This window comes from Camelus ferus, chromosome 35 (assembly GCF_009834535.1).
Source record: "Camelus ferus isolate YT-003-E chromosome 35, BCGSAC_Cfer_1.0, whole genome shotgun sequence".
In the NCBI taxonomy this organism is placed as follows: Eukaryota; Metazoa; Chordata; class Mammalia; order Artiodactyla; family Camelidae; genus Camelus; species Camelus ferus.
Window position 1 is genome coordinate 12,524,861 of NC_045730.1, and position 9,894 is coordinate 12,534,754.

Consider the following 9,894-nt stretch of genomic DNA (forward strand, 5'->3'; position numbering starts at 1 on the left):
CGCAGGCGCCAACCCGCTTGGGGGCGGGGCGATCGGTTAAGGCTACACAGTTGAGTGGGCTCAGGTGGGGGTGGAGCGCAGGCGAGAGTCCGGTAGCGGGTGCGAGGCTGCTCCGGCTGTGGGCGCGGCGCGCGGACCCGGAGGCCCGCACTCGCGCAGGCGCAGAGGCCGCTGTGTGGGTGCGGGGCGAGCCCAGCGAGGCCTGGGGCCTGGGCTGAGGGCCAGAGGGGGCGAGCGCCAGAGGGGGTGAGCGCCAGAGGTCTGGGGCTGCGTCCCGAGGCGGCGCTGGCGGCTCCTGGACGCTCCTTCCCATTTCCTTTCCTTTCCCGCGACTTCTCAGTGTGATTTTCTTGGTGAGTTGCATGAGGAGAAGGGAAAACACTGTAGATCCAGTCTGTACCCATCGCATGCGTTTTCCCCTCCGCTGCTTCCCCTTTCCGCTGCTCCGCGGTGATCCCCACGCTCTGTCCTCGCTCACCTTTGCGGCCGCAGGCGTCCCGGGCTCAGCCCTGCCGCTACCTGGGCGAGCGCAGCCCGCGCCCTGTCGTCCTCCCCATCCACCTGTCGCGCTGCGTCCTCCCCTCGGCCTCCCGCCTCCCTTCCTCCGGCGCCTCGCCCCTTCTCGCCTGTTTACCTCGTGATTGGACCCCTGCTCTTAGGTCTTGACTTTGTTTCTCAAACAAGCAGCCGAAACCAGAAGAAGCCTTTTAAACGGGGCCTTGAATTTTGCCCGTTTTTTGATGTCCCTTTTTGAAAATAATCTTTCTGAGGTTTTATTCCGTTTGAACCATTTGTTCTTCCGTGAACCTACTTAGGCCCCTTTGACTGCTGAAAGATGCTCAGTTAGAAGCCTTTGCCATCCCGAGGCTCCAAAAGGCATTGTGGCAACCTTACTGAGGCCACTCTGCCCAAAGGGAGTGAGGATGCTCGAAGAGAAGAAAAGGCCGATTTTGGTCGTCTCACTGCCAGGGTGCTCTGTGGAGGGATCAAAACAGCATGGTGGCTTAGTTAACTTAAAAGGCTGTGCTGAATGTGTAGGGCCTTTATCATCTTGGGCTGTTAGTGAATTTCGTTAGATAACAGCAAATTTAGTTTCTTTTATCCAGTTGATGAGATTTTAATTTTTATCCCAGGCGTTTAACAAACATTTTATTTCACATGAATGGCACCTTGGGGATGCTCCTGCTGTTCTTCACATCAGATTTTATATTTTTCAAAACGTAATATATGTATATGCCATCTTGCCCTTTTCTTTTCCAATTTGAGTATTTTATGTTTTGGGGTATTTTGCTTAGCACATTTGGAGAAAAATTCTGTTCTCTATATATGCTAAGATTTGAACTAAGGACTCAGAACGATAACACCGTTAGCCAAATGGATAGTCATTGGCCAAAGCTTATACATTTTCTAATTAGAAGGAACGTTTTGGGACTGATTATGCTAATTAGTTCCTTAAAAAACCAACAAGGACAAAGCATGATTTCTTCAGTTAGGAAGCACCAGCTGGTCTTAGCTTGCCTTGAATCTCCTCTGTTAATGAATACAGTAATTTCACTCATGTCATACTTCCTGTGGTTTTAAAAATATGAAACAATTTAAAGTCTCACTGTAGTGTATTTAGTGTACAGTCTTAATGAAGTTATTAAATCATTTGGAAAGGAAACTTTTTCCTTTAGATACTTGGTCTTTAATTCTTTTTGCCTTTGAAAGCATGTTTACAAAGAATATATTTCTAATTATTATAATTCCCTCAACATGGCAATCATGTTCAAGGAAATGCGTATATCCAGTATGTCCACAAGGAATTAGGATTGGTGTACAATCGGAAGTCATGAACTTTTTCTGTTAAGGGCTAGATAATAAATATTTTAGGCCTTTGCAGGCGACATGGATTCATTGAAACTACTCAACTCCCCCATTATAGCTCAAAAGTAGCCAAAGACAGTAGTTAACAAATGACGAATGAATGAGCAGTGTTGTTCCCATGAAACTTAATTTACAAAAGCAGCTGGGCCAGATTTGACCTATGGATTGTAGTTTGCACAAGACCCTTTATATAAATGGTTGTACATACAAATTATATTTTTCTGCTAAAGATTATCTTAATCTACATAGATGAATAAAATGGGCAGAGGTGGGAATATAAATAAGACAATTGGGAGGAAAATAAACCCTATCTAAAGAATTTCTTTACAATATTTTTCTAAGTCAAAGAATTGCAAAGGATGCTTAAAGATTCATTTGAATTAGATACTCAAGACCATTAAGAGAATATCTAATAGCAAAAGACTAACAACAGGAAAGGCTTAGTCAACTTGGATTCTGAGATGGAGGCACAGATGAGTGGTGAACTTGTAAAATGCTTTAATTGTGAGATCCTTGTGATTACCACGTGGCGCTGAACTGTGGTCCTTTTCCCCCTCCACCTGGCTGTTTCAGTCAGCTGATTGGAAGGCTTTTTAAGAGGATTTTTACTTAGTAGTCAGCAGCAGCAAAGCTTCTAACCTTCCCCTGGTTAGTTTATATTCTAGTATATTTGCATTTTTTTCTTATTACTTATTGGAAAACATTTGATTGCTGTAAAAATGCAGAATTTTTTTTAAAACCTCAGAATATCTTTCTTCATGACTTAATCTAGTCCACTATCTTCTTAAGGCAACAAGGCTGCTGTGTGCCTTACAGAGAAAATGTGTATGTCAGATAAGTTTCATTCAGGCCTGAGTTAGCGTGCTGTTGGCTGAGTTCAGTGGTAAAGAATCACTATGTATGTATATTAAATAAGATGTCTTTAAGTGGAAACACACATAAAATATTATGTATTGATCGGTTGGCAAAATGTTGTGACCAGAAGCTCACAGGAACCTAACCCTGTATTTCCCCTGGGAGCAATGATTCACTATTCACTAATTTGCATTTATGGTGACTTTATGGAACATAACTACCATGAGTAATGAGAATTGACTATATTACCTCTTAAGTAAAAATTCAGTTTTCAGATAAAAGTTATGTGCTATGGGCATTATTCCATCTTCTCTTGTCCTAATTTGCTTACAATGGGTATTGAAACCCTAAAATTAGTTTGTGGCTAAATGTTACAAAACAAAATTTAGTATATAGCTTCTTTATTTTTCTTTAAAAATGATAATATTTGTTACATGTTATGGCACTTAATAACTGCTTTCTGCTAGTTTCAGGAAGATTTTTATGATGAAATATTACTGATACAGAATTAATGCATTGAACTGTCAGTTTTCTACTTTGGATTCATATAAAACAAAGGAAGAATTATAGTTACAAAAGATAAGGTGATGTTAACATGCATAATATTTGTCTTTCAGTCTTCTACTTATAATGGAGTTGATGTTAAGCGTTCAACTCACATAAAGTGGAAAGGATCAGATAATAGATTTAGTGTCCATAAAACAAACCAGCTGCTCAGGTAATATACAGTTATTACTAATACAGACATCAGAAAATTATGCGTTGGGAACTGAAAAAGAAGACACTTTGTGATGTTATAAGCAAAGGCCACCTGAATAAGTGAATCAGACTATTTTATACAGTTGCCCTCAAACAGCTAGTGTTAAAGAACAGTGCCAGAATGCAGTTTAATAAAAGAAATTACTGATAAGATTCAAGTGTACAGTTCCTCTGGTCCTTGGTTTACTCTAGGGAAAGGATTACACTGTACATGTCAAAACAGTTCTTGATTCACAGATGAGTATCACTATTTTCTCAGTTTATAAACAAACCAAACCATTAAAAAAACAAACCTTGTGCCTAGATACTCTGATTGAATTGATGTTTTTAGTCCACCATCACTGAGTGACAGTGATTAATATTACAATATATGTGAATATTTCTATGTGCTAGCCACTATGCTATGTGCTTTGAACTCATTATAAACTCATTTGAATAGCCAAGAGGTACCCATGTGTGGCAGACTTTCTGCACTTTTTACAGTAGATACTATTACGTCCAAATCATGTAGTGATTCAGATGGATAAAACAATTTAAAAGAATAATTCAGACACCCATTTCATATCTTCAGTCCACTGACCTTCTTCCTCTGATCATTAAACATACAGGTAAATCATTAAAATTTTAGGTGTCATTGGGAAAGGTTTATATTTATCATTTGGTTGTATTGTCTTGTGTATTGCTTGATGGCAGAAATTCAGTACTGGTTAGTAAAGTTCTTTTCTATCATAAGATACACGTGTTGAAAAAAAAGACAGTATTGTAATCTTTTAATAATAGGTTTAGGGAACCATGGAAAGGGTCAGTTTATTATTTTTCTGTACTTAAATATTTTCAGGTGGATATTTTAATAATAGTCTATGTGTGGAGTTTTATGATATTATATGCAGTTATGATTAACTGGAAATTTTTTCCACTTAGAGACCCCACTTTTTGCAAAGATTGACTTTGCCTCAGCATTGACAAACTCTTCCCCCTAAGATTGGTTCCTGTGTGTCATTTTGCAAGTCAGTGGGATTTAAACACATACAAACTGAAAAGCCAAATAAGGAAATGTATCCCTTCTCTTGACAGTTCTAATTTAGCTTATAGGTTAAATTCAGTGTTAGCATAAAATGGTCTAAGTGTTTTATTAAAGAACACAGTTTGAATAGCATAGATGATTAGAGTAGTAAATGTAAGTTTTCAGAACACGTTTAAACACACCATCTAACATTTAGTAAGACTTAGTTGCATACTGGCTCTACCACAGAACATGTGAAAAGCCCCACTACACGTCTGTAAATTAGTCAATTTAAATAAACATTGCTGCAGTTATTAAATTGTACTTTATATAAAAATTTGACTTGTCTGGCATACGTTTGTGTTTTAATGGTGAATATATTTCCAAAGACAGAGATGTGACCAGTATGGGGAATTACAGAGTTTCTCTGGATGCCAGAATAATTTTGTCCTCTTATCATTGGAAACATTCTTGAGGTTTTTTGCTGTCACTCTGGAGTCTGGAATTGGAGTTAAGCCTCTCCACTGATGACGTTTATAGGACAGAAATAAAAGTGACGGTCCCATGCAGATGAGGTTGTAGATATATAGTCTTTGACTTTGCTACTGATTATCAATTTTTTTTAAGTATTTGTATGTTATTATTTCTTTCACTAGCTTTTTAAAAAATCCTTCAATATGAAAAGTATGTAAGAATGATTCCTAACAGTATGCCTGTAATAGGCACATAAGAAAGAAAATGTCATACCTTTGCCCCATCGTTTGGAAAATTACTTAAGCATTTTATAAGCAAATCATTTTATTCTGGTTTCTTGCTGTGAATTCTTTGACTAAGAAATTCATGAGTAACGCAATAGTCTATCAACATGTTCATATAACTAAAGAGAAGTCAAATGTAAAGAATATTGTTTTGCTTTTTACATTGCAAGTAAATAAATAAATAGCATTCCAACTCCTAATAATCCTTATTTGCATGGGTTATAAACCATGAGACAGTTTCATTACAGGAAAAGAAAAACTAATTTGATTTAGTATCTTTAAAAAAATCATCTATGATATGGCATTTTCTGAATAAAGTTTCCGTTGCTCATACTTACAGATTGTTTTGATTACTCACTGTCTTGAGATTTGAAAAGATTATTAAAAGAATAATATGCAGTATATGAGAATTTGGGTTCCAGTACTTTTTAAAATGTCCCATAAATTTGGAAACATTTTTAACAGTTTATGTACTGTGGCATGGTTATATGCAATCCTAATGGGGTTTGAACTCTATTGACATTAGTAATCAGATGTCTTTGCTTTGTTGTTTTGTCTTCCTGTTTTGCAAAGGGCTAAAGCCAGTTTCTAGGTTGGCTTGGGCAGAAAAGTGAAGAGAGAATGCTCCACCTTAACCGATGTCAGCATCTGAAACGAGTCATTCAGAAATGTTTTGCTAGTATACATGTTAAAACAGATAAACACACACAGCTGTTTCTTTCAAGAACCTTTGCACTTGCGGAATTAAGGAAGTCATGGCACTCAATATCCTCTCTTGTTGGAGACAAAAATATTATCCTGATGGGACCGCCTGGTGCTGGGAAGACAACAGTAGGCAGAATAATAGGTCAGAAACTAGGCTGTTGTGTCATAGATGTGGACGATGATGTCCTTGAAAAAACCTGGAATATGAGTGTGTCTGAAAAATTGCAGGATGTTGGTAATGAGCAATTTTTAGAAGAGGAAGGAAAAGCTGTGTTAAACTTCTCTGCATCTGGAAGTGTGATTTCCCTTACTGGGTCCAATCCAATGCATGACGCTAGCATGTGGCATCTGAAGGAAAATGGAATAATTGTGTATCTGGATGTTCCTCTAATGGATATAGTTAGTCGCCTAAAATTAATGAAAACAGATAGGATTGTAGGTCAGAATTCTGGAACGTCAATGAAAGACTTACTTAAATGTAGAAGACAGTATTATAAGAAGTGGTACGACACTCGTGTTTTTTGTGAAAGCGGGGCTTCCCCGGAGGAAGTAGCTGATAAAGTGCTGAATGCAGTTAAAAGATACCAAGATGTGGACTCAGAAACGTTCATTTCCACACGACACATTTGGCCTAAAGACTGTGAACAGAAGGTTCCAGCAAAATTCTTTAGTGAAGCTGTGATTGAGGGGTTAGCCTCTGATGGTGGACTCTTTGTTCCCGAGAAGGAGTTTCCCAAATTAAACTGTGGGGAGTGGAAAAGCCTAGTAGGAGCAACTTACATAGAAAGAGCACAGGTACTCTTGGAAAAATGCATACATCCCGCAGACATACCTGCTGCCAGGCTGGGAGAAATGATTGAAACTGCTTATGGGGAGAACTTTGCCTGCTCAAAAATTGCCCCCGTCAGGCACCTGTCTGGCAACCAGTTCATCCTGGAGTTGTTTCACGGACCAACGGGATCGTTTAAAGATCTGTCTTTACAACTTCTGCCTCATTTTTTTGCACACTGTATTCCACCAAGTTGCAATTACATGATACTTGTAGCCACCTCAGGGGACACAGGGAGTGCAGTCTTACATGGCTTTAGTCATCTTAATAAGAATGACCAGCAAAGAATAGCTGTGGCCACATTTTTCCCTGAGAACGGAGTGAGCGATTTTCAAAAAGCGCAAATAATTGGCAGTCAGAAAGAAAATGGATGGGCAGTGGGTGTCATGTCAGATTTTGATTTTTGCCAGACATCTATAAAAACAATTTTTAAAGACTCTGATTTTACTGGCTTTCTTACTGTGGAATATGGAACGGTCTTAAGTTCAGCTAATTCCATAAACTGGGGCCGACTGCTTCCCCAGGTAGTTTATCATGCCTCTGCATACCTTGATCTCGTTAGCCAAGGATTTATTTCTTTTGGAAGCCCTGTCGATGTCTGTATTCCCACAGGAAACTTTGGTAACATTTTAGCGGCAGTGTATGCCAAAATGATGGGAATCCCTGTTCGGAAATTCATTTGTGCTTCTAATCAGAACCATGTTTTGACTGATTTTATAAAAACAGGACATTATGATCTAAGGGAAAGAAAATTAGCACAGACCTTTTCGCCAGCCATAGATATTCTCAAATCTTCAAACCTGGAACGGCATTTACACTTGATGGCAAATAAGGATGGACAACTAATGACAAGATTATTTAACCAACTGGAAGAGCAGCATCACTTCCAGATAGAGAAGATCCTAGTTGAGAAACTTCAGCAGGACTTTGTAGCCGACTGGTGCTCCGAGGCAGAGTGCCTGGCAGCCATTCACTCCACCTACAACACCTCAGGCTATATTTTGGACCCACATACTGCTGTCGCGAAAGTAGTTGCAGACAAGATGCAAGACAAAACCTGCCCGGTGATCATCTCCTCTACAGCTCATTACTCAAAGTTTGCACCTGCCATCATGCAGGCTTTAAAGATCAAAGAAATCAACCATACTTCCTCCAGTCAGGTTTATTTACTGAGTTCATACAATGCGTTACCTCCACCACATGAGGCTTTATTAGAGACAGCAAAGCAGCAAGAGAAGGTGGACTACCAGGTCTGTGCAGCAGATGTGAATGTCCTGAAGAGCCACGTGGAAAAACTAGTAGAAAACCAGTTCATATTAAAGGTTTCTGAGTAAAATAAGAAATTTTTTCCAGTGATAAGCATTCAATAATAAATCACAAAAGTTGATTTGGAGTGCAAGAAGCATTTTGTTTTTTATGTAAATATGTATGCCTGTATGTAGATCTGTTAACTTTTGGAATTTCAACAGCCTAATCTCTAGATCTGAACATTGTGCTTGCACATGCTCCTTGGATCCCTGATCTAGAAGACAAAAGTTAGCCCAGAGCACAGATCCTTGTGCTGTGCTTTGCACTCATGAGAGATGTATCAGTTTCTAGTCCCTCATCCCCATTTTTAAGTGGACCAAAATACCTGGTATTCAATCTAGCAATTAAAATATTTAAGCATAGCCGTTACGTGGTACATCTGTAACCATTACTGGTTCTCTATTGCCTAGAAAGATAATTTACCACTCTAATGGCTAACTTCGATGTAGTAAGTGCATCTATTAAGACAGGGCTAGTGTTTTTAACTCTCCTCAAACCCCATTCTGGACTGTACTTAACGGTGTGTATCCTATGCCAACCAGATTAGAGAAGTGCTCTGTCCTTCACTCTACACTTTGGATGTTTATAGTTAAGGTGATGTGGTTTGAAAATCAGGACACAAGATTTAAATCCAGGATTTAACAATCAACAGAACTAGTTAGTAGTGGATGCAGAAATAAAATTACTTATCTATTTCAGGAGAAACGCTTTCCAAAAGTATTTGAATAGTCTTAGTAGAAGTATGTTTATAGTTATAACAGTTTTCATGTTTATAGTTATAGCAGTTTTCCTGTATTATTTGGGCTCCATTCCTATATAATTTGTTTACTGTCTCTCTTTTCAATGAACATTGTGGTTTTTTTTGGCAACTAAAATCACATACAATTGAAGCAAGTATTTAATTTGTCCTTCTTTGTGGTAACAGTACATTATAACTGTGATTTACATTTGTGAATTTCCTGGATGTTTTATTTCTGACTTAAAGATGATCACTGAAAGGACCTGTTAGTGCACTGGACCACTCTCAACCACAAGATGGCATTCCTAACATAATTTGTCTTTGCTGATAGGGAGGACTTCATTTTCTGGAGAACTACCTCCAAAAAGAAACATACTATAACTTGTCAAGAAAAAATTGTAAGTTTAATAAGCAGAAATAATTTAAAAATTAAAAAAGTTAAACCAATTATGTGCTAACTTTGGCTCTCTGGCTTCTAAAAAAGTAAGTTTAAACCCAAAACTTGAAAATCAAGAGTAGTTGTAAGACTTTCGAGAAAAAAGAAATGAGATTTTAAAATTACATATTAATGGAAATTGCAATATAGTTTTTCATCAAAATAGAGTTTAGAAGGTAATAAATTGTTTTGTTTGAGGTTTTTGTTAGGTTGTAATAGCAATTCACTTTCAAAAACAATCATTTATGGCAAATACTGTTTGAACCCATTAAATCATTTATAAATGTTTTACAATTCAAACTACTCAAAAAGTAGCTGTTTTCATGTGAGCATCAAATTCAAGGAAACAGAAATAATACAGGTTTTGTGCCACACAGGAGCATGAATAAAGTCTATGTATGAAATAGTTATTTGTGTGGGCCCTCTCTGTCTACTGTAACCACTAAAATCACTCGTTTTTTATCTCTTGGAAACTTTAAAGACAAATAGCCTCCTTTAAAATCAGTTTCAGTAAGCCCCTCTGATTCAAAGAAGGTGAAGCCAAGCAAGTTGCCAGTGTCATGGAGTAGGGAGCTGTGAGACACAGGAGACCAACTGAGCATCGGGAGAGCAGTTCTCTGATCAGCTGGCTGCACC

General features: G+C 38.2%; 1 protein-coding gene across 1 annotated transcript; it reads left to right on the plus strand.

Moving 5' to 3' along the window:
• The first annotated feature begins 88 nt into the window (after positions 1-88).
• On the plus strand, positions 89-9,664 carry THNSL1 (threonine synthase like 1). The gene is made up of 2 exons (XM_006186980.3): positions 89-353; positions 5,815-9,664. Exon 2 carries the CDS (start codon positions 5,863-5,865, stop codon positions 8,107-8,109), a length of 2,247 nt encoding a protein of 748 aa, XP_006187042.1. The 5' UTR covers positions 89-353; positions 5,815-5,862; the 3' UTR covers positions 8,110-9,664.
• The last annotated feature ends 230 nt before the right edge of the window (positions 9,665-9,894 follow it).